We start from the raw sequence: 15725 nt of genomic DNA on the forward strand, positions 1-15725 counted from the left end.
GAGCGGGGGCATTCACATACACTGTCATAGTTGACATGGACAGTAAAGTGATGTCATCTATTGGCCCACGGCAGCAGACTATTCCGGGATAAGGGAGCAGGATAGGGTAGGCTAATTGACATTATTCCAGACCAGTTACGCGAAAACGAAGGAACCACTTGCACAGGGCTCTGGAAAATCAACATTGGACTACCACTGACTAAATAGTCGGTATAGATCTGAAATAGCTACTTCTGTTATTATTGTGAGTTATGCGATTCACCACATGTGCGCTGGAAAACATCGAAGGATAAAAGAGTGAGTGTGATAGTCATGAATTCGGCGGAACAGACAGTAACTTGGCTAATAACGTTGGGGGTTTTGGAATCGCCAAAAAAGACCATCTCGGATCCAGAGGGCTTCTTGCAGTCATCGCTTAAAGATGGGGTAGTCCTGTGCAAGCTGCTGGAGAGATTGCGCCCGGGTTCCGTTGAAAAAGTATGTACAGTTATTATTCTGAATAGCCAACACTAAATACACCATTGTGGCCTCACTTACTAGACTGACAAGATATTTCGTCACTCTTGGCCTTATGATTAATGGGCGCAATAGGGACAATTACAGACTGTTTGGAGCACGTTGTACAGCCAAATATGCCCAGATGTTTGCATTGTCTACTTCAACCTAGGCTTTCCTGTGCGCCTTAGAGCTAATAGCCTACCTCATGTTTTTTTATTATCAAAATGTAGCCTTCATAATCAGGAAAATTAATCTAACACATTTGTGTCTCATTACTAACCGTATAAGGTTATGGGGTGATAACCCAATACCTTTAATGTTGTTGATGGGACTGCTTGTACAGTCACCCAACATTGAGAAGCAAAATTACTGACATTCCCCGTTTTAAAGAGGCTGATTTGTGTGTGAGAGCGTGATAGGCTATACACGCTCACAGCACGTACATCAGGCCTGTACAGAATTGCTCGGGCATATTGGGCAGATGGTATGTTATTGCTCTGCATTTATTCTTATGGCAATGTGCCGATTTTGAACAGCGTCAAAATACAATGATCAAATGATAACATTGCATCAATTAGAAAAACATGATGACAATTTTTTACTTTTTGCACTACATCCCAATAAATCTATTGCACAAAAACTGATTCTAAACACATGTATGTTGTTCATGGGAAACAGACAGAACACAGGTGGAGTTGCATGTTTGCAACCGTAGAATGGACCAAACGTCATTTCCTCCTCGTCTAATCCTGTTTCCCAAACGGAGGTTTCGCAGGGGCAAAGATTGCAATTGCATTTATTTTCTTACATTATTCTCTGCGTTCCTCATCAGAAATAATATGACCTTGTGAGTTGTAACCGAACATTTTCAGTTTATGGAAACCATGAAGATTGTGCAGGTGTACCGGACGGGATTTACCTCACAAAACTCTTTCCTCGTCCACAGGTCTTGCAAGAACCTCGGAATGACAGCGAGTGCCAGGTTAACATCAGGGAGTTTCTAAAGGGCTGCGGCTCTTTCCGTGTAGAGGTGAGCATTGTAACCCGCTGGATTTTACAATAATATACCAAACGTCTCGCATTGTAAACATATAGACATGCTTTATGTAAGAACTGTTTTACAAACAAAGTAGAGTACACTATTTACTTGAGTCTATTAATCCGCGAAGGAGTATCCTATAGGCTACAACCGATACTAAGTACAGCTTTGTTTTGTTTTTTGCCCAAATTCTCGTCATGAAGACTTTAGGTCTAACAAAGTTAGTCCAATATTGAAAGTGTCAAACTTAAAACAAGGTCATATTCCGGAGATCTTGTGCCCACAGTACAGATATGTTAGCGTAAGTCTTATGGCCATGCAGGGTGGAGAGAATGACAACTGGCTATGAACTGATTTTGTTTCGTCACATATGCACGCATAAAGGAAATGCATTGCCAACTAGAGTTTGGGATGCCATAGTGTGGCATGTATTGCAAGAGAAGAAATGAGGATGGCAATATTGCTGGAAGGCTATTTCCCCATGTCATGACATTGGTAAGATATCAGACAGGGTGTGTTGGGGCTCTTTTGTCTGGTGGTGCTCTCAGCGTTTGCTGTTCTTTTAGAATTCTTAGCAAACTAGGTGGGGTTTGGAAGGGAGGCCTCTCAAACAAGGCCTGTTTAGTACACACCTTGTTTCACCTGAGGGAGTCAGGTGGCTGAGCGGTTAGGGAAGCAGGCTAGTAATCTGAAGGTTGCCAGTTCGATTCCTGGCCGTGCCAAATTGCGTTGTGTCCTTGGGCAAGGCACTTCACCCTACTTGCCTCAGGTGGAATGTCCCTGTACTTACTGTAAGTCGCTCTGGATAAGAGCGTCTGCTAAATGACTAAATGTAAAGCTTCTGGCTTCTGGCCCAGTACAACATCTCTGTAAAGGATACTCTCAGTATTTCCTTCCTTCCCCCTCTCCCTTAATTACTTGCCCCCCCCCCCCTCCCCCCCATTTTGATCTGAAATCAAGAAATGTACTGGTTACACTCATCCCGGTTACTCGGTTACTTTGTGTCAGGGAAGATTGAGCCACCAGGATGCATGTGATGTGTCCGTTTGAATGAATTTGGGCTTGCTTAGTGGCATGTGTGTTTCAGGGTACATTGTTAGAGATTAGAGAGGGGGCTCAGTCTGGGGGATAGCCTAATCCGTCCAGACAGGGTGGTGAAGGTGTGTGTGTCTATTGGTTGTGATTTTTACATTGCACAGTCCCCCGTCCTTTAACTTGTAATGCCATGGTGTCTAACTGTGACGATAACCAGATCACTATATGTGTGGATTATCTAGACATGCCTGTGAGTTGCATTCTATAGCATAATAGGTTTTCCATTTGGCTAGTCTAAAAAAATAATTTCCTTTCCTCACCCTGGCTCCTCCCCTCCCTCCCCTCCTCTTGTTGTATTTCAAGCCCTTTGAGGTGAATGATCTCCTTCAGGGACTAAACTTCACCAAAGTGCTCAACTCTCTAGTGGCCCTGAACAAAGCTACAGAAGGTAAAGAAACATGTGTTTGTCTTTGCGTGTATCTCTGTGTGTTTCTGATAAACGATGAATCAGTGAGCACTTCCTGTTACCAATACAATTCAAGCCTGTATTTCATTGCAGACCTGTCTCTCTCCTTTCCAGATATTGGGTTGGACTGTGACAGCGTGTGTGCACGACACTCCTCCTCTCTGAGGATTAAGTCATTCGAGTCTCTCAACACCCAGTCTCCTCACGGACGCTCCTCCAAGCTCTTTCAGCACCAGTATCGCAGCCTGGTGAGTCCAGCAGAACCGTATACCCTGAGCAGAACCTTCTAGAATCACACAGAACCACATCCAGCATGAACTAAAGCACAAATAAGGGACCATGAGAGGAATATCAAGGTTAACAGATGGCTTCTGTTTTCTTCATCTAACCTCCCTTACTCCCTCTTTCTACAGGACATGTCAGAGAGTGGGGGGCAGCAGGTCCTGGTGAGGGCACGCTTCAACTTCCAGCAGACCAATGAGGATGAGCTCTCCTTCTCCAAGGGTGACATAATCAGCGTGAGCCGGCAGGAGGACGGCGGCTGGTGGGAGGGGTCGGTCAGCGGCAGGACAGGCTGGTTCCCGAGCAACTATGTCCGCGAGGTCAAAGGCAGCGGTGGGTGTGACCCGTTTTTTAAACCTTCAGAGTTTTCACTTTTTTGTCAATTCCATGCAGAAGATTGCATATTTGAATTTGTGATACATACTGTATGTAAACGCAGACCTTCTTGCTTGGAGGAAATACAACTACCCTTCTAATTACTTTGCAAAACCTCTGGTTCCAAAAGTCCAAGAATGAACAAAACCAAATGTGCCTATCATCCAGTCTGTTAAGCTATGCATAATGCATAATGGCTCGATAGCCTCCATGAGACTCCCATCGTCCCCCAACAAGTTCTTCTCACTTAGTGTTGCAGAGCTTGTTTTTACTGGGTGTGTATTTTGGGCTCATCCACCAACAACCAGTCTATCGATTGGCCGGCCAAGCACATGGTGTAACACATTGATTTACTGGATTTACTTCAGGAAATAGACCCATGCATTTCCATGGCCTAGAGAGAGAGAGAAAGGAAGGAAGGAAGTAACTCAAACAAAATCAGGAGGTTTCTTTTCTTTCTTACTCCCTCTCTTTCCCTCCCTCTCTTTTCCTCCCTCTCTTTCCCTCCCTCTCTTTTCCTCCCTCTCTTTCCCTCCCTCACTGTATCCATCTTTCTCCATCACAGACAAGCCTGTGTCGCCCAAGTCCGGGACACTGAAGAGCCCTCCTAAAGGCTTGGACACATCAGCCATCAGCAAGACCTATTACAATGTGGTGAGGATCTGAGATATGAGATATGACCTGGCCCTGTTGCAACGAATTAAATGGATTTGAACCAACCCTACAATTCCTGATACGACATAACTAGATAGTGTGTGAGGGAGAAGTAGAAAGAGATCATTTGTGTGTGTGTGTGAGAGAGAAAAGGAGTGTGTCAGTGTTGGCATGCATGCTGTAATGTAGGTCGGTTATTCCGTCTCACTGGCTCCTAGGCCAAGCTGGTCTTCAGGGCACTTGGAGTGGCTGTTGTGTCTGTGCCCGCAGATACACACATGGTGACGACGTGTTGTGTGCCTGCGTCAGTCACACAATGAAAGGGTGACTCGGGCATCTAAGATCAGTGAGAAAATCTTCTTGTCTCACGTTTAACTACAAAAAAGAGGCTGCCGCTTGCAAGGCATCCTGGGAGAGCTGGCTGTGCTGCTATATTATTTAGAGGAGCCTGTGGTGTTCAGGGAAGGACTTCCTGCCCCCTTTCCCTTCTATCTGCAGGCCTGGAAACGGAACAAATAAACACAACATAGAAACAGTAGGCTTCCACCTCAGAACAGCATGTTCTGTAGACATGACAGGGTTGGATTAGACGGGCATCCACTGTAGATGGACACACACACAGACACACAAAAAGAACGTCCCTCTATTGAACCCTGGTAATGACTTAAAAACAGCTGAAAAACAAAGGGATTTGTTGAAAATGGGACGTCAGGAGCTCTCTCCACTGCACTGTGGTTCTAATGGTCCCCTGAAATGACGGCCGGTGGAGAAGGCTACTCTTCATGAGGGATAATGATGGCAGGAGTTAGGTTGTGTAATGAACAGACAAACCAATGGACTGTCCTCATTCTGTCTCCTTTGTCTTTTTATTTTTCTTCTAGGAGGAAGAAAGTGTGTGTGTGCGTGTGTCCATCAGGCTCAGTGTCACTATTAAATGTTATATGTTCCCACAGGTTCTCCAGAACATTCTGGAAACAGAGACTGAGTACTCTAACGAGCTACAGACCCTGCTGTCCTCATACCTGCGCTCATTGCACTCCTCGGAGGGGTGGGTATGAGTGTGTGTGAGGGAGAGACAAATAATGCAATGGTTCTCTGGAATAATGTGAATCTAACATGACAGCTAATATCTCCTCCTCCTCGTCTTCTCTTTAGACTGACCAGTGCAGACGTCAGTTACATTCAGGGGAACCTGGAGGAAATCTCCACCTTTCAGCAGATGTTGGTCCAGTCCCTGGAGGAATGCTCCAAGTTAGTCTGCTTTTTTCCCCTCTCTCTCTCTCTCTCTCTCTCTCTCTCTCTCTCTCTCTCTCTCTCTCTCTCTCTCTCTCTCTCTCTCTCTCTCTCTCTCTCTCTCTCTCTCTCTCTCTCTCTCTCTCTCTCTCTCTCTCTCTCTCTCTCTCTCTCTCTCTCTCTCTCTCTCTCTCTCTCGTGCTGTCTCTCCCACTACTCTATCCTGTGCTTCAAATAGCACTTCCTGGTTGTCACTAGGGGCAAGAACCAAGACAAAAGCCCCTTCCTGTTGAACAATAACACCCCCCCCCTCCACCTATGGAACACTTCCCCTGTTTGTGGTCAGTTTTCTGGGCTCCACTCTGCTGGGGTAGGATATGATCAGAAAATGGATGGCTGATTCCAGACCAGCTGTAAAGAATATGCTTATGTTAGATCTTCTTTCCAGCTGGGTCCATTAAAGACTGAACCCAGAATTATATTAAGCTCTTTTTTACAGCACTTCTTTCATAGCCGATATGTGGGTGTACTGTTCTTCAAACCACATGACGGCTACTCCCACATCCCTATGCTATTTCAATAGGCCACAGTGACACCTAGGGGCAAACACTGGTACGGCTTTTGAGTGTTGCAAACAGGATGCGAGTTGTGCACATCCAGGTTGCGCGTGTTGACGTGCGCGTGCTTGTGTGCAGGCTTCCAGAGAGCCAGCAGAGAGTAGGGGGGTTCTTCCTCAACCTCATGCCCCAGATGAAGGCTCTGTACATGGCCTACTGCTCCAATCATCCCACTGCAGTCAGCATCCTCACTGAACACAGGTAGGTGCGCGGGTGGGTGTGTTTTAATGCTCAAGTGACAGAGAGGAGAAGTGTCTTGCGGACCAAAGGAGTACTTTCCTTTTAAAAGTTGAAAGTGTGTGTGTTTTGCAGTAAGGAGCTAGGGGACTACATGGAGGCGAAGGGAGCCAACAGTCCAGGTATTCTGACTCTGACCACCGGTCTCAGTAAAGCCTTCATGAGACTGGACAAGTACCCCACCCTGCTCAAAGAACTGGAGAGGCACATGGAAGTGAGTGTGTGTGTGTGACAGAGTGCAAGAGAGAGAGAGTGCGAGAGAGAGAGAGTGCAAGAGAGAGAGAGACTGCGAGAGAGAGAGAGCGCGAGAGAGAGAGAGCGCGAGAGAGAGAGCGCGAGAGAGAGAGAGCGCGAGAGAGAGAGCGCGAGAGAGAGAGAGAGCGCGAGAGAGAGAGCGCGAGAGAGAGAGAGCGCGAGAGAGAGAGCGAGAGATATTGATTGTGTGTCTGAATCCTGTGCTTCCACCTACAGGATCACCACCTTGATCGTCCAGACATCCAGTTGTGTATGACTGCCTTTAAAAGCCTCTCTGTAAGTCCCCCCACCCCCCTATCTCTCTGTCACTTTGACAGATCAATATATGTTTTTCAGGATTTAATTGAACTCTTTTGTATGCATTTTCTATGCCTGTATATCACATGTTTTTGTTGTCGCACTCTCTGTTGAGCTGTGTAGTATTGGTCAAGGTGACATTTTGTGTGTGTGTGTAATCAGCAGTGGTTCTTATCCAGGACTGAGCGTAAAGCCCTTGTCTGGCTGCAGCCTCCGTTTGGCTGCCCTCCTCTGTGGCTCTGTGCCCGGCTTAGACTGTGTGTGTGTGTGTGTGTAGCTATCTCAGTTTGTCTTTGTGTGCCATACCACATTAAAAAGGATTGAATACAATGCAGTGTAAATCAGTGGCATGAAAACCAGTGTGTGTGTCTCCATGGTGACAGGCCCAGTGTCAGGGGGTTCGGAAGCGTAAGGAACTGGAGCTGCAGATCCTCACTGACTCCATCAGACGCTGGGAGGGCAATGACATCACCACCCTGGGCCCGGTGCTTTACATGTCCCATACTTTGGTCCACAGCCAAGCCAGCCAGGTACTAGGACCACAGAACCCTAGGACCTTGGGTCCGGTCTACATGTCCTTGGTGATCCACAGCCAGTGTGTGTATGTGTGTCTTTCAGGAGAAAAATGAGCGTTACTTCCTGCTGTTCCCTCAAGTTCTCCTTATGCTGTCTACCAGCACCAGAATGAGTGGCTTTATCTACCAGGTATATTACATACACTCACCCCCCTCGCCTCACATACATAACTTCAGACCACACACATCTAATCTAACCTATCTCTTTTTCTTCTGTATTTATTTATTCCCCCCCCCCCCCCCCCCCTAATATTTCTAGGGCAGACTGCCGATTACAGGAATGCTGGTCTCCAAACTGGAGGACGGGGAGATCCTGAAGAATGCCTTTGAGATATCTGGTACAACCTTTTCCTCTCCTGGTCACATTAAACCGACCAATACCCTACATCTCCACACAGCAGCTTATTGTGTGTGTGTGTGTGTGTGATAGGCAGCCAATGTGAGCGGATGCAGGTAGTGTGTGACAGCCAGCAGGACCAGCAGGAGTGGGTGGAGCATCTCCAGTGCTTGACCAATAAGCACGACCTTGCCATGGCCACGCCCACCTCTAAACCCCAGTCAGTTCCCTGTCACACGGTACGCCCACCACCCCCCCTCCCCCCCCCCACACACACACAGACACACAATTCAATGTCCACAGATGTCAGTTGTGAAGAATCAGCAGGGTTACTGTACTTAAGCGATGTACGTACGCTACATTTAGGAGTCTCATCTTATCATTACGTGTCCGTGTGTCCGCCCCCAGCTTCCGTCCCAGCCCCTGACCCCTTCCAGGCTCTCCGAGAGCAGGGGCACCAGTGGGGCTCCGGCCTACCACACCCTGCCCCACCCTTCCTCCCATGGTTCCCTGCCTTGGCCCCCACTGGAACCTCCCAGCACCCCCAAACCCTGGAGCCTCAGCTGTTTGCGGCCCGCGCCCCCACTCAGGCCCTCTGCTGCCCTCTGCTACAAGGAGGTACGGTGTAGGACGTGGACATACACTGCATACTCACTCACTTACACATACAGGACATGTACAGTACCAGTCAAAAGTTTGGACACATTTTCCCATTTGCCTGTACCTCGATCGCTCTTATCCACACACACACTAACCACTCCTCCCCTCTCCCCCCTTCTCATGCAGGACCTGAGCAAGAGCCCCAAGAGCATGAAGAAGCTGCTTCCTAAGAGGAAACCAGAGAGGAAGCCGTCTGAGGAGGACTTCAGCGTCAGGAAGAGTATGCTAACACACCACCCAAGGAAATGTTGACCTGCTTTTAGGGGGCTTTGCGTTGGCTTATCAGCTGTCTTGTCTCTCTTTTTTTTTTCTATCCCTCCCTCTTTCTGTTGCTCTCCTCCCCTCCCTCTCCTCACCCCTCCTCTTTCGCTCCCCCTCTCTCTCTTCCCTCCCAGGTACGGCAGCTGCACTGGAGGAGGATGCTCAGATTCTGAAAGTCATCGAGGCATACTGCACCAGCGCTAAAACACGCCAGACACTCAACTCAAGTATATACTCTTAACTCGGAGCCTTTTCGAAGACACCAACTGTCATTCTGCTTCCAGCTCACTTCATGCATGGTCTCTCTGTTTCTGTACTAATCTCCACCGTTAATGTTAGTATGTCCATCTTAGCTCTGGGGCATGTCATGGTATTTCTATTCTAGACCAGTATAAAGCTAGTGGTTTAGTCGACTCTCAATTGTGTGCTTAATGAGCTGTCACACTGTTCTATCTTCTAACAAAGGTCTTTCTGCTGTTTCTTCTCGTCCCATTTCCTTTTTCTCTCTTCTTTTCTGTGTATATTACTTTCCTTGCAATATTACCTCCCTCCCTCCCCCCCTCCCCCCCACACACACACACCCCTTCCCAAATCCTTTTTTCTCCTTGCTTTTTAAATGTTGTGCTTTGCACTTTACACCTCCACAAACCTGCCTCTCTCATCCTACATGGTTTGACACGGCCTTGTTTTTGGAATATATATTTTCTTATTAAATATCATGTTAATGTCACCTATTCCATTCAAAATAATTTAACCCCCACCTCCAAATGGTTTGAACTCCTGTTCTGTTTTCATGTGGCTTGACATGCACATCCCCTCACCTTCTGATTTGATATGGTTTGACCCATGCTTCCCTTCCCTTCTGGTTTGACCATTTTGACCATTCCCGTTTTGATTTTTTTTTTTAACCACTCCTCTATACCCATTCCGTATGGGTTAACCCGCTCCCCCCGCCCCTTTTTGAAATGGTTTGACCCACTCCCCCGTACCCGTTCCGTACGGTTTGACTCACCCCCCCACACCCAAGCATGGCAGGGTACCGACCTGATGCACAACCATGTGCTCATCGACGCCCACCGGTCCAGCGCGGATGCCCCCGGCGGCCCGGTTAACACGACTCGGGGGGCGGAGCCATGTTCCGACCTATCGGAGGACTCAGACTATGACAGTATTTGGAACGCACATAGTTACAGGACCTCCTCTGTCTCCCGTAAGAACCACTGCTGCTGTTCCCATTTAGCCCCCCCCCCCCCCCCCCCCTTCGACTCCTCCCCTCCCCTACGTTCCACTCAACCGACCAATCCAGGCCACTTCACAGTTTAGATGCTTCCTGTAAAACATTACGAACCAGGCAGCTTTTCTTTTTTTTTTTACAGTGATAGGCTCTTCATCTTCCCCACACCCATTCTCCAGTGACAGAGGAGAAACCAAAAACCCCCCCCCACCTTTTTATTGGGTCCATAGAGACCTCGGTGGACAAAGATGAGATAATTGCCCAGTCTCCCCTCTGTCCTCCTCCTATCTTCCTCCATTATAAACTTCAAAGAACTGGGCGTCGAGTTCCATAGCTCCATTCAGTGACCTTCAGTAAACATGCTGCTGTCTGGGGACTGTGTCTGCTTTGAGGATCTGATATTGAAGCCTACTGTATATGTCTGAAAGATCGTTAGAGATGAATGGGCGATAAGACAGCCGCTTTGAGTTGCCAGGTTTGGAGCCTTGGCACACCTGTCTGTCCTGATCCTCCCTCGGCAGATGGGTCTGTGGCTGCTTTCCAACACTGTTCTTTACACCATAAAGCCTACACCTACACACACTGGTTCTCTCATGGACAACAGGGAAAGGGAGGTGTATCTAAGGCTAGGGATGTAATGTGAAAAGGAGGCTCGTTTGACACATCGAGACACGTCTCAGGTCTCTCCAGTTGAGCGAATCTATCTACAGTCAGCCCCGTCGAGCCTCTGAGCTTGTTCCTTACTACCACGTCTCTCTGTTTCACCGGCAGGATCCAGGAAGGAGTCAGGCGTGCACATGCTTTTCCCCGAGGAGGAGAAGATCATCGTGGAGGAGACCAGGAGCAACGGCCAGACCGTCATGGAGGAGAAGTAAGAAACCACCTGACTTTCCATTCTCCTGACGAGGCGCACCGCTGCTCTAACTGCTTCAACTGTTTCATGTCGATCTCCAATGCGGTGGGGGCTCTCATTTCTGAAGTACCACAATTGATTATAGTTTTAATATAATGGGACTCGTTTGTAGTACTGTGAAAGGGGTTGTCTCTGGTAACTTGACGTTGACCAGAGCATGCTGTTTAGTTCAGCACTGTTCACCTATGCCTGTTACCGTGTTGTAGGACCCTGGTGGACACGGTGTACGGCCTCAAAGATGAGCTGCAGGAACTGAAACAGGTCAGTGGTTGAGGTCCAAATCAGGGTTGGGGATCAGTTATGATTCCGCAAAAAGTGCTTGACCACCACTCTTGAGTTAGGTGCCGACGGTTCACACAATATGTGGCCATCTTTGTTTGTGTTGCCAGGACAACAAGAGAATGCGAAGGACACTAGAGGAGGAGCAGAGGGCCAGGAAGGATCTGGAGAAGATTGTGAGAAGGGTGCTGAAGAGCATGAACGACCCTTCCTGGGACGAGACCAACCTCTGAGACTCTCATGATGTCACATAGGGCGAGGAAACGTCCAATCAGAACGTCTCAACGGGGACCACATGACCACAAAGCCATCCTATAAGGCTGTAAAACTGTGAACTGAGACTGGCAGGAAGTGGTGGAAAAACCATGCTTCCTGTTCTGAGTTGTAGAGCAAGGTCTCAGGGAAACCAAAACAAACATGGCAGGTTGTCCACAAATAGACTAGCAATAGCAATGAATAGAATAGCAATGGCAATAATTTCCTCATTTGATGCTCCATTTGAAGCTTTTCTCCCCCACATTCCTCTAAGCTTTGTACTATAGGAAACTATGGCCAACCCTGACTGGGAAACACTCTTTCCTCGTTCAAAATGTTTCCAATGGAAAACTTGAGCAATACAGTACTGGAACATTATGCTGATGTGATTTTAAAGTTTTTTTTAAGGTTTGAAACCTGTCTAATTGTCTAAATACTGTGGATGCATTGGAATCATATTTACAAAGCTATCCCATAATCTTTTTACCTAGATTAAAAATGTTTTTGTTACTTATTATTTATAGAGAAATGAACCTTGATATTTCTAATTAACATCATGAAGTGTGCCTTGGAGAAGTTTTCTTTAAGAGGTTGACATTTCTGGCAGATTCCTAAGCTAAAAGACTAAAATGCAACATGACCAATTATGAACTGTAATGCAAACGACCGTCTTTATGGTATAATGTTTAACTCATTAATTTATGTATTTAAGAAAATTGACGGAAGTGTGTGTGTGTGGGCATGCGTGTGTGTGTTGGGGGCGGTATAGTACCGTCACTGTCATCCAATGAGGGTCATCGGGTAGCTCTACACTCATTGTGTGTTTGTGTCTCTGATTAAAACCAGTCAATTGAATCTTTCCTCACTGCCTGTTCATTTGATGTTCCATGCTGATGTTCCCATGCTGATGATCCATGTGGTCTGTGTTGGCACCGCAGGTGATGGTGTGTTGGCCTGTGTCTAGGCCGCTAGCGGATGAGCCAACCGCGCGGCAAAGCTGCTTTTATGTGGAGGGGGGATCGAGGTAGGGTACTGAAACATTCTGAACCCTCTTGACGGCTTGTGCCCACCTTTGTCTTGGCATAAGCCTGTGGGGCGCTATAAGTCCTCCATTCTAATTCCACCATTGTCCACATCCGTCTGCCCACTGCTGGGATCCCATTGTTCCCACCGGTAATCCAGGTTTGGGCTGTGAGGGAGAGAAACGGAGGGATGGAGGGATGGATGAAGGTGTTGGCCATGACTCATGATGGAGCCTGGGCCCCTGGATCTCTCTGTCGACAGAAAGCATACTTGAACCCCCCTACCTACCTTTGGATCAAATTCTGTCGTCAAACATTGCAGCTCATTCTAATTGATAACATCACCCTGAAAAGGCTACTTTATTCTCACTGAGGAGTACAATAAATATAGACTGGGGGGGGGGGGGGGGGGGGGTATTGTTGAAACTCACCTAAAGAGATACAGTAGGGTGACAATACACCTATTCAGTCTCAGGCCAGGCTGGTCCTACTGCCTTGAAGAACACTCCTTCTCTATTCCAACACACCATTATAACAAACAATGAGGCCAAATCAAAGGCATCATAAAGGCTTCCAGTCCATGGGGACCAAACAAGGCATTGTGGGAGATCTAATCGCTGGCTTTGGCCCAGTCAGAGTGACAAAAAGGCGAAAAGGGACGGGAACAGAGAGAGAGAGCGGACAAGTGAGGCTCGTCTTTTGTTTGGTACGAAAGCAAGGGATGACATTTGGAAAGAGAGAATGACACCTAGCAGAAATTTACATGAGGACAAAGCTTAGAGCCGCCACCGGTGCTAGCTTGGTTGCCACATAAAGAGACAGAGAGATAGAGCAAAAATGTTACCTGGCCGGCCATTAATATAACACCTCCACACATGGCTTTGAGTAACTTGCTTCTGAGTTGTTGATAATGCTCTTGTTACTGTTGAAACTACACAGATCTCTGATCGATCTAAATGACTGGGTTTACTGTCCTTTGTGACATTGTGACATCTACGACTTAGTCAAAGAGCCCTGGATAAACAGCGAAATCATACGTTTGGTTTTTGAGACATCGTTCTGTGTAGTAGTGTGGAACTGTCTAAAACCACCAAGAATCCATTTGAAGAGAAAAAAAGAAGGAAGAGCAAACCTAAACCGGTTCGGTTAGTGTACTCTGTATCAAAACAGGTCAAATCAAAGTTCTACCTCTGCTTTATACCTTTTACAGAGATACCTGAGAGGCGAGGAGATAAATAGTGAAGTGAAAGGTGACAGAGCTGATTCAAAACCTGGTTAGAAGCCCTGAAGAGTGAATGCTGTATAACGATGGCCTTATTAAATTGACAAGGCAATTTACTTTCTTTTATGGTGCGCTGACTCTTCTTCATTGACTTACAATGGAAAGGATATAATTTTGCAGATGTTGGTGGAAAGGCTCAAATGTCAACTCCTTTTCAGAATGCCATGCCGGCCTCCATTGGGAATGAATAATTGATAAGTCACCTTTGTCTCGCGTTAAATATTCTTACAGCGACACAAAAGGAGCACAGAAATATAAAAGAGCATCTAATTCATCTTTTTTAGTCCACAGATCAAACACTGTGATTGGCTGAATGTGCTCACTGGGACTTTTTTATAAACCCATTGAACAAGGGGGGGGGGGGGATGAGGGGCTTTGTGCACATCGTTTAGTGAGTTACCTCAAGGCAAGTGTATGGAAGAAATGGGCATACCTTGCTGTGGTACAAGTGTCCTTGGCCTGGGCAGAGATCAAGAGCTCTGCAGCATCGAGGGTGTGCCTCAATGGCCCAGAGTGTCTGGCTCCTTCCATTCTTTCATCTCCACTGATGAGAAAGCAAAGGACAGGTGAACACATCCTGAAGGACCGAGGCTTTAAAGTTAGACACGTCAAACACTAGAAGGCGTACGTATACACACACACACACACAAGTTATCCCTTAACCTTTCACTGTTTATCTGAATCTTTTCTCCCACAAATCAGGTACTGCTACACATATGTTCTGCAGCAAACTGTGGTCGCACCTGTTTTGGGTTTGATGCCTAGTCTTGTCAGGCCCTTCTGTGCCCCCCAGTTATGAAAGTGTGTGGGCCAGGAGAGCATTGTCAGAGTAGAGGGCAGGGCACCCACCTGTCTGCCATCGATAGTTGCTGCTGAGAATGAAAGTGACAGCAAGTCACTGTGGCCATTCTTCAACGAGACTCTGCCAATTGTGGAGCTCAAAAAACCCTGTCAAGGGCTTTTTATTTCCTGAGCCTTGAATCCATCAACAAAGTCTTATGTGCGTGGAATACACACACACACACACACAGACAGACTCACTCACACGCTCACCAGCACACATGCACGCACACACTCACTGAGTGTCATACACTCACTGACCATGCTCATACACACACGCATGTATGCACACGCACACACACACACACACGCCTCTCCTTGTTCCATGCCATTCTTTCTCCCAGCTCAGTTCAATGGCTAGTGATCATTTAGATTTGACATGTATTGTGGTGGCAGGACTGGTCCCCTTCTCCGCATCTCTCTTTCTCCTCAGACTGCCATTAATTTCCAGCCTTTGCAATTTTCCAAGAGAGAGAGAGAGAGCAAAGACGACAAAGGAGGCTCAGAGACTGGATGCTTCTCTTAGGGTCTGTTATTGTACAGAATAGCTGTGCAATAATTTTTTGTCAATGGTTTACTCTAAAAGCTTTCCACGTCAGTTCTGAAAAGAAAGCAATAAAACCCTATTCAATAGGCTTGAATGTAGAAGAAAAATCCTTTGGGGCTTCGAACGAAGGGCTCCTTTTCTTTAGCTGGTAATCAAATTGGAGATGAAATGAAATGGAGTTTTCTTATGAAAATAGCCTTTGTTGCCTGGAAGGCTGGTAATTCATAAACAATAAGCAGGGCCTTTGTGTAGATAATAATATATTCATACTCCTGGGGAAGGCTAAAAGCCAGAGCGACAGGGCTAGAGAAGGGAACAGGGTATAAAAGGCAGGAGAGGGCTGCAGGAGCTCACAGTCTTTCTGCCAGGGCTGGGATACATGGATGCTGCTCAGCTTCCTTCTCTCTCTTTTCTCTCTTTTCTTTCTTTCTCTTTCTCTTTCTCTCCATTCTCTCTCTCTCTTCTTTCTCTCTATTCTCTTTCTCTCTCTCTGCCACTCATCTTTCTGTCTGTCTGTTTCTGGTTTCTTTCT

The 15725-nt window shown here is 46.9% G+C and overlaps 1 protein-coding gene across 2 annotated transcripts; it reads left to right on the forward strand.

Moving 5' to 3' along the window:
• Positions 1–34: 34 nt before the first annotated feature.
• Positions 35–12362, forward strand: arhgef7b (Rho guanine nucleotide exchange factor (GEF) 7b). 2 transcript variants are annotated; one of them, XM_062446856.1, is made up of 22 exons: positions 35–477; positions 1445–1528; positions 2936–3020; positions 3153–3286; positions 3452–3653; positions 4261–4349; positions 5303–5397; positions 5505–5600; positions 6278–6400; positions 6512–6650; positions 6908–6967; positions 7372–7518; positions 7607–7693; positions 7823–7901; positions 7994–8139; positions 8309–8518; positions 8687–8780; positions 8956–9048; positions 9849–10031; positions 10827–10926; positions 11175–11229; positions 11358–12362. In XM_062446856.1, the coding sequence occupies exons 1-22, from the start codon at positions 313–315 to the stop codon at positions 11478–11480; spliced, it is 2589 nt and encodes an 862-aa protein (XP_062302840.1). In that variant the 5' UTR covers positions 35–312; the 3' UTR covers positions 11481–12362. The 2 variants fall into 2 exon arrangements, with proteins under 2 accessions (XP_062302840.1, XP_062302842.1); XM_062446858.1 differs by lacking the exon at positions 9849–10031 and having other exon boundaries at positions 41–477.
• The last annotated feature ends 3363 nt before the right edge of the window (positions 12363–15725 follow it).

The sequence above is a fragment of the Osmerus eperlanus genome, chromosome 21 (genome assembly GCF_963692335.1).
Source record: "Osmerus eperlanus chromosome 21, fOsmEpe2.1, whole genome shotgun sequence".
Classification (NCBI taxonomy): Eukaryota; Metazoa; Chordata; class Actinopteri; order Osmeriformes; family Osmeridae; genus Osmerus; species Osmerus eperlanus.